This window comes from Podarcis tiliguerta (assembly GCF_965153285.1).
Source record: "Podarcis tiliguerta genome assembly, chromosome: 5".
Taxonomy (NCBI): domain Eukaryota; kingdom Metazoa; phylum Chordata; class Lepidosauria; order Squamata; family Lacertidae; genus Podarcis; species Podarcis tiliguerta.
In genome coordinates, this window is record NC_139538.1 from 63,687,649 (window position 1) to 63,700,631 (window position 12,983).

General features: G+C 41.5%; 1 protein-coding gene across 1 annotated transcript; it reads right to left on the reverse strand.

Moving 5' to 3' along the window:
* Positions 1-3,371: 3,371 nt before the first annotated feature.
* On the reverse strand, positions 3,372-12,718 carry LOC310677841 (lysosomal acid lipase/cholesteryl ester hydrolase-like; the record flags this gene model as incomplete). Its single annotated transcript, XM_083441028.1, has 9 exons — positions 3,372-3,605; positions 4,951-5,016; positions 6,895-6,966; positions 7,567-7,713; positions 7,941-8,077; positions 8,662-8,771; positions 9,444-9,642; positions 10,546-10,663; positions 12,635-12,718. The coding sequence occupies 9 exons, from the start codon at positions 12,716-12,718 to the stop codon at positions 3,372-3,374; spliced, it is 1,167 nt and encodes a 388-aa protein (XP_083297154.1).
* Positions 12,719-12,983: the final 265 nt, after the last annotated feature.

Consider the following 12,983-nt stretch of genomic DNA (forward strand, 5'->3'; position numbering starts at 1 on the left):
TTAGTCATTTAGTAGTGTCTAACTCTTTGTGACCCCATGGACCATAGCACGCCAGGCACTCCTCCTGTCTTCCACTGCCTCCCGCAGTTTGGTCAAACTCATGCTTGTAGCTTCGAGAACACTGTCCAACCATCTCACCCTCTGTTGTCCCCTTCTCCTTGTGCCCTCACAATCTTTCCCAACATCAGGGTCTTTTCCAGGAAGTCTTCTCTTCTCATGAGGTGGCAAAAGTATTGGAGCCTCAGCTTCACGATCTGTCCTTGCAGTGAGCGCTCAGGGCTGATTTCCTTAAGAATGGATAGGTTCAATCTTCTTGCAGTCCGTGGGACTCTCAAGAGTCTCCTCCAGCACCATAATTCAAAAGCATCAATTCTTCGGTGATCAGCCTTCTTTTTGGTCCAGCTCTAACTTCCATACATCACTACTGGGAAAACCATAGCTTTAAGATTGCCTGAATTCCATTTCCCCACCCACCAATCCAGAGGGATAAGTCATACTTAAACAGCTTCGAAGAGTCTTGGATGATGAACAGGAGTCTCTTTGAGGACTCATCTACTGACACAATATTTTCCTTTCCTGCTGTTTGGTAAGTTACCACTATGCAATTGACTACATAAACTGTGTTAGTTTGTATTTTCACATGCTAGTCTTCTTCTCCTCTACTACAGAGGTTACATTTAGCTTCTTTGTGGCATCTATATTATTCTGAGACATGGGTCATATGCAGAAGCTGAAATGTTTTAGAGATGTACTCCTGAACTCTGTCACTCGCTCCTTCAGGCTGGGCCCCAAAATGTATATGAAACCAGCAGGAATTTCACAAACACTGATAAACAGAACATGGAACTACTTTTCAGATGTGCACCTTCTTGTTGCATCATTGTGATCAGTTTAAAGCTTTTGATCAATTTCTTATTTGCCTCAGATCACACTGACAGCTCTCAATGGAGCCGACCTTGTAATGGCTGTTGTCATTTGTGTGAGCAATCAGCGATGACATGTGCAGTAGAATATCTGTGAAACCTGAATTTCTGGTTGCAAATTGTGGGCAGAGCAGTTTATGATTAATGCCACTGTAACTTCTTTTCTCTCCAAATAGTAATGGCTCTATTCTGTATTATAAACACCTACACAGAGCTTTCCAAACTGTGTACTGTGACACATTAGTGTATTGGCTGCAGTGTGTAGGTATGTTGCGCAAATTCTCTCCGCAGTCCTCCGGTATGCTAGTAAAACTGAATTACTGTGTCACAAAATGATGCATGTCTAAACTGTGTGTCACAAACAAGAAAAGTTTGGAAAACTCTGCACTACAATATAGATAGTCCATGCTTTCTTCCTCCTCATTTCAACCATCAACCTTGGCCCATATGTAAAGTTTTAACACACTGGTATAGAAGGCTCAAATCTCCCTGAAGTACATTTTTTGCTTTCTTCCTACTGTGCCTTTGCTTTTCCTTAGGGGTTCTCGTACGTACGTACATACATACATGCATGCATGCATGCATATTTAAGGACGCACACTGCTTACATGGGTAAAGGTAAAGGACCCCGGGTTGGTTAAGTCCAGTCAAAGGTGGCTATGGGGTTGCAGCGCTATTCTCGCTTCAGTCTGAGGGAGCCGGCGTTAGTCCACAGAGAGCTTTCTAGGTCATGTGGCCAGCATGACTAAACCACTTCTAGTGCAACAGGACACCGTGACGAAAGCCAGAGCGCACAGAAATTCCATTTACCTTCCCGCTGCAGCGGTACCTATTTATCTACTTGCACTGGTATGCTTTCAAACTGCTAGGTTGGCAGAAGCTGGGACAGAGCAACGGGAGCTCACCCCATCGTGCAGATTCGAACCGCCAACCTTCCAATCAGCAATCCCAAGAGGCTCAGTGGTTTAGACCACAGAGCCACCCGCGTCCCTTTACTGATCACATAACAAAGGTTAACAAGCAAATTGAGCTCGCAAACAGACTCTCTTAAGAATCAGAAGGCACCAAGGCTTAAAGGTTGGGCAACACAGGTGAAATCAGCTAACCACTGATGGCAATCAATAAGTTTTTCACCAACCATCAGAGGCAAGGCATGTGGAAGAAACCATCCCTTGATGGCCCAAAGACAGCTTCTCTCTGGCCCTCAGGGTTCTTCTGCTGGAGCAAACAATAGCTCCCTAGTGAAGGCTCCTAGGGTTTGGCAGTTGAATGTCTTAGTGGCATAGCTTATACATCCTCTGGTTGTATTTTTCCCTATGCTATTTTTTGAACTGTAGACTGCTTCCACTTTGTTGTGATACTTACTGTATTAGAATCCTAGAACTGTAGAGTTGGAAGGGACCCCAAGGGTCATCTAGTACAACCTCCTGCAGTGCAAGAATCTCAGCCAAAGCATCCATGACAGATGGCCACCCAACCTCTGCTTAAAAACCTCCAATGAACACAACCTCCTGAGGGAGACTGTTCCACTGTTGAACAGCTGTTATTGTCAGAAAGTTCTTCCTAATGTTTAGCTGGCATCTCCCTTCTTGTAACTTGAAGCCATTAGTTTGAGCAGGTGAAAACAAGATTGTTCCCTCTTCCATGTGATAGCCCTTAAGATATTTGAAGATGGCTATCATTCCTTTTCCAGGCTAAACATACCCAGACGCTTCAACTGTTCCTCATCAGGCTTGGTTTCTTGACCCTTGTTCATCTTGGTTGCCCTCCTCTGAACACATTTCAGCTTCTCAACCTCCTTCTTATTGAACTTATTTGAGAGTGTAAACAAGCAGGTGGGTAGGGATAATCAGAGAGACAATGTACACTTCAAGTAAGTCTATCAGCAACTATTAGTTATACTAGTACACAGGTGGCAAACCTTTTTGGATCTCTGGGCCAGATCCTTATAAGGATCAACCTCATGGGCCACCCACCTGTCAATCACATGGCATCATTATGATGTCACATGATCTGCAGGTGGGTTGTCCCATCCACCTGCACAAAATCCCTTGCACAGAGTTTTCTCAAGAGTGCATGGGAACCACACCCAGGGTGTGTTGTCAGCCCCATGTCTGGCACTATGGGAAGGTTAGAGCTCAGGGCTGGGAAAGGGCTTGTTTTCCCCTTCTGGCCCCTTGATGGGGATGAGAGAAAAAAGGCAGCAGTAAAGAGAAGGAGTCCTGTTTGCTGTCACCACTTGCAAAATGCTGCTTTGTTTTGCCCTTGGATGGAGACCAAAGCAACACGTGCTGCTTGTGAGCTGTTCAGATGCATCTGGTTAGCCATTCTGAAAACACAGGATCCTAGACCTTGTGGACATATTCTTATGTTACTATATCAGCTCTTAAAAAAAAAAGTTTCAACTTTAATATGGAAGATAGGAAACATATACTTTAAATATAGAATTTATTTGAACTTCTGCATCAGTTTAAGCACATCAGGGTATAGCCGCTTTGGAGCATCAAGACCGAAGATATAATCCAGATGCTGCCAATCAGGGATATTCTTGTAAAAAACTAAATGAGGGATTCGAGGGATTAAGAGTTGAATATCCTTTACATCTTCCATAATGTCCTGTCCTCCACTCCACAAAGCTGTTGGCACTTCCATGCATTCTATTTTATAAAATGGGGGTGTGGTCTGGGGGTGAAAAATAAAACAGAAATAGGTTTCAGTCATGACACTGATATATTTTCATACCTTTCTGACATTTCCTCATTCTGAACCTTCAGTGTTTTGGGATGTATGGCATCAGAAAAACTATTATTTTTCCATTTATGCATTTACCCCTCTTTAGCACTTGTATGTTTTCCCTGGGCCAGTAATACATAGCAAAACCTCCGGTGTTAAAATGTTAGTTACATGAAGTACATTTTTGCAGATCCATTACTTTGGTAGTTGAAGATTAATTACTCTAATGTATAATATTATGCTCCGGATCATGTGAATCAAGAGCAGCAAGGAATGTGTGGAGTGACGATCCCATAAGCATGTAATAGCAAAAATGGATATCAATGCAGGAATTTAATTTACATATTTCATATTTGATCAACATTTACTTAGTGACTGTTAATAGTATCCTACAATAGTTTACTACAACCTGAGGAAGAACATTACGAAATCGTACTGACTCCTTTATTTAGGAAATTCTAGCATTTTAATGTTGAGAAGAGAAAATGATTTCTCTAATGTGCAGAGGGCACCGTGCTAAGCCTGCCAATCAGATTCACACAATAATTTATATATGCTAAATTCAACGAAAGTTCTCATCTTAAGCTGACCATCTCTGCTCCCCAGTGGGAAAAACAGCTTCTTAACAAATGGTACAAGAATCTCTGTTGATTCCCACAGATAAGGAATATTTAGTGAACTCATCACAGTTAAAATGATGATGCTGTCAAGATGAAAAGAATTGTAAAGACATTAATGAGAATAACAATCATGGAGGGTACAAAATGAAAAAGTAGAGTACTTATGCATGTGAAAACATGTTGCAATATTAAAAATGAAAGAACTGTTTACTCAAGAAGAAATATGATGGGGTCATGCTGTTTTTTTTTAAGAAAGTAGATGGACATCTAGTAAGGAAATTAAAAGAAGCAAAGGTCAGGATCAAGACTGGAATGCATATTTGTTATTTGTCTGTTTGCTTCCATAGAAATAAAACCATTGGATCGTATCCAGCCCTGCAGATCTGTTTGTGCTATAGACCTCTGCATGCACTACTGAACTTCTGCCAAGCAGCACACTCTTAAAATCTGTGCCAAGGATTGAGAGAGGCCCCAGAGCAGAGGTAGGGGATCCCTAATTATGCAAGTGGAACTCTGTGTTTACAGTGTTGGATACAACCCATAATTCTGTGTACTTCTTTGATGTTCTCTCAGTCTTTAAGAGTCCCTGAAGGAAGTGTGCAAGAATTCAAACATTACAGCATTTTTTTAACGCGGAATTTTAAAACAGAACCCAAACTCATCCTTTTCCTTACCATATTGTATACAACTTTGTTCCTGCATCCATAGTCAAAAAATCTAAATTTATGCGTCCTGGTGACCTAGAAGAAGGACAAGAATTATGTAGAGTTTGAAAATTTTAATTTTGAAACATAGTCATGTGCTAATACAAATTCAGGTGATGTGAATTGCTAGAATTCCTCCTCATGCAATATTTATGAAACCTCTTACTTAAAATAGTGGAACCCCTTAAAAACTATGTGTAAAAATATTTAATTTATTTAAGGAATTAATGTATAATATTTTATATCACTAAATATACATGATCCCTAAGTGGTTTACATAGAAAGATAGATGATAGATAGATAGATGATAGATAGATAGATGATAGATAGATATATAGATAGATATAGATAGATAGAGATAGATAGAAATTTTTATCATAAACTAAAACAATAAAAAGATTAACATCTATAAATAAAAGCCAAACTATTTTACTATTTTTGTAACTATTGTTTCCACCGGGAAAGTGGCACGTGGAGCATACTCCAGAGGGTGAATATCACTTCCTTGATGTCACAAGTTGGCATTCCATTTATCATGGTATAGCCAGTAGGCCTGTGCTGAAAATCTTAGGAATCTTTTGAGGGCATATAAAGGTATCCTAGTCCCAAATTGTCTAGGGCCTGTGCTGATCTTTAAATATTGGTGTAATCAGTGCTTTTTTTCTAAAAAAAAAAATTAGGAGAACTCTCATTTTGGCTGCTCCCCCTCAGCCCCCTTCCTGTCCCCCAACACCTTCCCAACCCCTAGACCAGGGGACTTGAGGAGTTGGCACTGAGAGTACGGAAAGGCCCACAGCAGAGTCGGCTTGAGAGAGAAGGGAAGAGTGCTAGCTGGCTGGCTGTAGCCCGGCATGAGGAGGAGGAGGAAGAAGAAGAAGAAGAGGAGGAGACCGTTGCCCCCACCATTGCCACCCCAGACTCCCCTCCCCGGGCACCGGTAAGGAGAATGATAGAGCTCCAGTCCACACTGCTGCTGAAGAGACAGCTGGCATGTTGGTCCGTCCGTCGGTCAGTCGGTCAGGGCAACACAGAATGTTTAGGGGTACACATACCCCTGCTTCCCCCCCCCCCCGAAAAAAGCACTGGGTATAATATATGTATAACTAAGGACTCTACTAACCAATCTAGCATACCCTCCAAAATTCCTCAGATGAAAATAGGGGCATTTCTCACTCTCCCCCAACTGACCCTCCTTGACACCTCATTTTTTTGGCCCTTCCCCGCCACCGCAGAGCATTTCCTACCAGGAGGAAAATGAGTGCCAGCACTGCACCGATGGGATGCAGTACACATGCCCTCCACTGCCCCTTCATTCTAATTTTATTTAATTTTATTCTTTGGTAAATTCACAAAAAGAAAAATATACACTAAAATATAAGTTTTCAAAAGGGGCGAGATTAGATGTAGATGGGGGGGATGAACCCTTCTTATAAAATAAACAAATAAAGACTCCTTGTGCTCTGCTCCAAGCCCTGCCCTCTGCCTGCCCCTCAGAGCAGGCACTTCACAAAAGGCTGGGCCGCCACGGTGGCAGCCCCTCTTCCTCTTCGCTGCTCTCCAGCAGCTGCTACGAGCTGCCCATGGTAGGAGGCTCCCTCTCAGCCACAGACACTGCCACTCGGTACAACCACTTGCTTATCCACCTCCCCAAGTTTGGTGGTAGCAGCACTGGTGGGGGAATGAGGGACATTCCAGGATCAAATCTGAAGCAGGAATAGCTTTCATAATTCAGGGACTGTCCCTGGAAAATTGGGACATTTGGAAGGTATGCCCTGGAAAATTGGGACATTTGGAAGGTATGCCCTGCCCACTTGATTATTAATAAACACATACTCTAAATGGCACATTCAGTCCAAATACCAGACTTTGGACTAAGGCCTTGGCACTGCTCTGAAGACAGTTATCAAAATCTACCTGGCTCCAGTGGTCCACTGCTTTGACAGAAGAAAAATCAGGAAAGATTCCAACATACACATCTGCTCGACTCTGGAAAAACAAGGTAAGATGTCCTGCCTTAAGTTGTATGAAAACAGCAAACACATTCCACAGTCTCTCTTATTTTGCTCTCTTCCAATGATGCTTTTGTGTAGCAAGCTCTTTTCATTCCTAATTCTCTTCCATGACTGGTTAGGGGCAACACTGCAGCATGAACCAGCACAATACCAGTGCTTAATATGATACCCATATGCTTTACGTTCTGATCTTATACTCTACAAGTAACATCTTGCATAGCTTATTTTATGTTGCAGAGCACCATCCCATAAAATATCCAATAGCAACTTTAAACATACAGAGAAATCTCATCTAAATGGAGGGCACTCTGCTACTTGGGGTACACTATAGAGAGGGCTCACCCAGTGGGCCACACTCATCAGTAAAACTTCAAGCTGACCCCCCCCCTGCAGACTTCAGGGCCCAAGTTCTTTATTAGAATTCAATATGCAAAATATAACATGAAAACAATTGTTTAGTGTGTGCTGGGCTGCTATAGTGCTGCTGCTGCTGCTGCTGCTCCATACTGTATTCATGCGTAGAAGTTCACTTCTCTTTTTCTTGTGTCAAAAGATATAAAGAGAAAGCACCTACCACATTATAGTTTTTCTCGTTAAATCCCACCCCAAGGGAAAGGAACCGGAGGCACCATTTGTCTATAACTGGGTAGCTGCATATCTTGGCAGTGAGGGCTTTCAATTCCTTGCTAAGAAGACAGTATTCTTTATTGCCCCATATGAGCTGAAATATAAAAATGCGCAAATAATTCCAAATCTGCTTAGAAGCATGTCTAATTACCTTTAGCTCTTTATCACAGTCATAACACAAAAATGAATGAGTGTTTGGAGATCCCTTCTTTTATCCAGCTCACTTGCAAATTGGACAAAGGGAAATCACCCAACACTCAAAACTATCCAGAAATAATGATGTTGAGTCCACTGTAATTAAATCATATAAGAAATACTTACTCTTCTGAGTCCATCAGGAATTACCAAAAGTTTATAGAAAAGTCCTTTGCTGTTTACCAATGTGTAGCCAGGAGCAAATGACAGATAGAGACTGATTTTCGGAGCAAGCTGAGGAATGATGGAAAAGGTAATAAAACCTGCAAAAAAACAACCCCAAAGCATTCCATAAATGGGAGCCGTAAGTATTTGGGACAGTACATAGGGGTGGGAAACAATACTTGCATTGTTCTTATGCTCCTATGAATCCTTAACAGTGCACTCCTTTCCGGGCTACTCAGAAGTCCTACAGACTGCAGTGGGGCTTACACTAGGGATTAACCAATTGGTCAATTTCAGATTCTCTCTCTTCCTAATTTTCCCAGTCCAAAATTCAGTTTTCCACACTTCCACACCAGTTTGTGATTCTGTTCCACGAATAGATGCTTTTAATCATCAGAGCAACCCTAATTGGCTTTCACCTTAAGCAATTATCTCTTTCTAGAGTCGGACACGACTAAACGACTAAACAACAAGTGTGTAAGTGGCTCTTTATGCTGTCCCTGAGTTGCAAACCATTTGCAATAAAGCATACATGCAGGATTCAACAACAGAAGGGTTCACCTTAGTTTCAGTGGATGAGTCTTCCTAGAGACTCAGTACTGCATATTCAACTTCTAGTCCCAACGCAATTAACAAAGGCTACAAGGATGAAATACGTTTCAATAACTTGATCATAACTTACCTAGTGTCCCACCTTGGGAATGGCCAATATAATATAATTTTTCTTGCTTAGTTTTCTTTAGGATGAAGTCTATAGTTGCTGGAATATCGTATATTGCTATTTCATGAAAACTGAAATACAGACATACAAAACACAATTGTTGTATTGCCCACCTACGCTTAGATGTAGAAACAGAAGATCCTGGAAGAACCTCTTTCTTGCTTAGACAAACAACTGCCACAGTGTAAAACAAGGATGGGGAAACCTGTAGACCTTCCATGTTACTCTTCCCCTTCCTTTTTAAGGTAAACATCTAACAGCATACTACTAACCATGTCAATTCAAAGTAAGTTCAGTGGGGCTTAATCTTAAGTAACTGGGGTTATATGTGTAATAATATACAGATATCATATGCATATACATGCCAGATTTCCTAAAGCAATCAGTGCATAAACACATGCAACAATACATGCAACTTAGATATTAATATTTATAAAATTATGCATAGAAAAACAGTACCACTCATAGGGCTTGGCTCTTTTATTTGTATTGTGTATACAATTATATTGCATGTAACATGGGAGTAGTGCAGAAGTTGCTAAGGCGTTAACAGTACAGAGTTATGCAGAGTCATATATATTGCTACAAGACCTCAATTGGAACATCTTCTGCCATGGTTCAAAGCCCTGTCCAAGAGTGAAGTGCTTTCCCTACAAGATAAGATTGCTATAGATGTATGTCAAGGACAGCACTCAGGAAAAGCCTACTTCTTGTCTAAGCTCCAAAATGTCCTTTTAACATACCTGAAATTCCAAAATTCTTCTTGGTCAATTGACAGGGTCTTGTGTCTTCTAGACCAGCTGCTCCCTCTAGTATTTATTATCCAAACATCATAGCCAGCATCTGCTAGGAAGAATCCCAGGCTGTTGTTGGGAAGATTGGCAATCCAGCACCTACCTTCAGCAAGCAAGCCATGTACTAGTAAAACAACGGGCTTAGGTCCTGGAAAAGAAAGCAAAGAAATATAATCTGGGGGTGACCTCTCTGCCTTATACTGGAGAATCAAACCTGCCCACTGTGATGCTTTGTAGTGATGACTCCAGCAAGATACACCTGAACTTCCAGAGTTACTGAAGAAATGTCACTTTTTCTAGGCCAGACATGGTTACTTGTTCCTGTAATCCTTTTGCACCTCTTTTGACCACCTTACATTTCACAGATAAGAAGAGAGATGTTGTTATGGTACTCCTCATACATGAAGGACCACTAACCCTGCCCCACCTTTCACATTAGACACTGCTGCTGTCTTTCAGAGATTACTCAGCTATAGCCTGGCTTCAGAATCAGGATATGTTAGTAAACATTTGTTTTGATCTTAAGCATGTCTAAATGAATGAATGTTTATAGCCCAATCCCATGCGCATCCACTCAGAAAGTGATAATATTTAAACAGGAAGCATCTCATTTCTGTTTCATTCCAGGATAAGTACATGCGGCTATAATCAATCTTAAGATGGGATAGCCAACCTGGCGCTCTCCAGATGGTTTGGCTTCCATCTCCATTGGGCCCCAGTCAGCATAGCCAATGGTCAGAGATGATGGGAGCTGTAATCCACAGCAGAGTGTGATTTTGACTACCCCTATTTTATTCAGCATGACAAAGGAGTGAGCATTGTTGATCCAGAAGGCCATACAATAAAATAAATGAAACAGTTTTTAACAAGGTAAGGTTTGAGAAGACAGGAATTCTCCCTAGCGAACAGGGACAGTTTAGCTTATTTATTTATTAATTATAGCTTTTGCTGGGACCTTCCCACCCACACAATGAAGCTCAAACAACTTACAAAAAAGAAAGTTAAGGTATTATATGAATTCAAATGCACAGCTGTTACATTCCAAAATTACCTGTCTTGCCAGAACTGTTCATTCCACAAGGAATTCTGTTCGCTTGTAAGTAATAGCCATCCTCTGTCAGAATTTCATGCTCTTCACTGGGGTATCCCCAGTATTTAATGACTTCATTCTGCAGATTGGGAGGAAAAGAAATCATGACCCCATCCCACAACCCAAGGCATATATGCATAGCCAAGATAAATAACTTTATGAGCCAGCCCCTAAGCCACAGGCACCATTCACATGTTGGTGGGTGGACTGCAACTTGCATAATCCTTGCCCAGGGACCAGGTTGACTGAGGTTGTTGAGTCCAGCATCTGCAGAACCAACAGGTTTCCCACCCCTGCTTTTAGCTTTCTTAAAACAAGGACATAAAAGTGAACAAATCTAAAAACAAAAAAAAAAATCACTTTCTAATTTGCTTCAAGAACTTAATTTTGAGAACTGTGTTATCTTCACTGAACTAGAAAATGCCGAGTTCAAGTCTCACCTTAATCACAGGTCACTAGGTAGCTCTCAGTATCAGGTTATTGCATCAGCAGTTAGCAGGTAGTAATACTTACACACTTCACAGGGTTGCAGTAAGGGTTGTTTCTTGAAATAATGAAATAGCACATTTGAAAGGCTTTGAAGATTCAAAAGCACTGAAGGGTTACCAGAGGGAAAGAACATATTATCTGCTGCCACAGAGGGCAGAATTAGATCTACAGGCTTCAGCTGTTGCTGTTGTTTTCAATTTAGTACCCATCAGGTCTCAAAATGGCTTACAATATTCAAGAACAGAAGCAATTACCAAGAAGGGGAGTGTCACCTCCCTTGCTGGTGATCTTTAAGCAGGGGATGTGCTATAGCTCTGGATTTGTTGAATCAAGCAGGGGGTTTGGATTAGGCTGGATTATCTCAGTGATCCCTTCCAACTCTATGGAGCTATGGTTCTACCTAATTTAGCGTTGCCATATTTCAAGAAGTACAAATCCAGGGAACAGACAAAATCCCAGACATTTCCTATTAAATTTTTAAAAATCCCAGACGCCAGTTTCCCAGGCGCTCTAATCTAATTGCTAAATATTGCCGCCAGTCTCAACAGTGCTATTTTTCTAGAGAAAGAAGTGCTGGACCTCACCATGAGTGGCAATGGTGCCCAGCTGAGAGGTGCAGGAACTGAGTTCTGGTGAGTTCCTGCTGAAAAAAAGCTCTGATCCTCAACATTTCCAGATTCTAGACTTGTTTCCTTCCATATGGATGTACTTCAGGAGTTCAGCAGAGCAGGGGTTAGCTTTGGCAAAGTTCAGAGAGGTGTTCATGGAAACACTTTCATGTATTCAAGGAATACAGGAGCAGATTTTGAGAAATACGCTAGCGGCCTTCCTCCACTATCGTCCTGGTAGCCCCACATTCAACTCTTGTGAGAAAGGAGTCCCCTAACAGCAGCACAAGAGGGAAAGTATAGAAATAGTAAACACCAAAAAGCTCAAAGCTAAAGCCCAGTTCACACATTAGAGTTGTCAAAGAGGCTGGTTTTAATTCCATCTAACAAAGGGATAGGCAATGTGGGACCCTCCAATTTTATTTTATTTTTGAACTACAACCCCCATCTTCTCTGATCATTAGCCATGCCAGCTAGAACTGATGGGAATTGGAATCCATTTTGGCTGTCTTTGTCCTAACAGCATCAATCAACATTTGGCCAATATTTTTGTGTGCAGTGGCCCAGCATGCTGATTGCCTCTGGTTTTCTCCATGCTGGTGCAAAACAGTCAAAGAAGAATCATTCTGTGCTACTTTAAGGCAAATTGCTTGATTTGTGTGGTCAACCAGCACAGAGAAATACATAAGATGTATGCCAAGTTTTTCATAATGGACTCATGTTTGCCTTCAGGTAATAATCTCCTGTAAACACAGGCAGGCTCAAAGTCAACATTTACATTAAGCTAGGCCCTCTGAACTTTCAGCAGGGCATAAATTAGCCTGACTCAGTCATTCACCTAACCAGAAAAGATGGCTTGTGTCAAACACTTGCAAATGAATAATCCGTTTCTTTGGGATAACCCACACAGGATCTGAAATTCTGCAGGAAATGCATTTGAATAAGCAACTTACGACAGTCATAAATTCTTGAGGATTCAAATGTCTTCCACTTATAACTTCATCTGCAGCAGAAGCCTCTTGGATTAAGCAGGCCATTATCAAAACGAGCCACATTGTAGGCCTGGGTAAAGCAATACCAGTAGTTTCAAAGAAATACAATATCAATGTATTACAATATTCTTAAAGGTTTTTACATTTGCATTTGACATATGGAGACTTTATGAGACAGATGATGTACAGTGGCGATCGGTATTTGGCAATATTTGATAGATGCCACAGAGTAGAATGGCCGCACTCTACATCAAACAGAGGGTGCCCTTTGCATGCCTGAGCGCAGCACCCCCAATCCTACATGACTCCC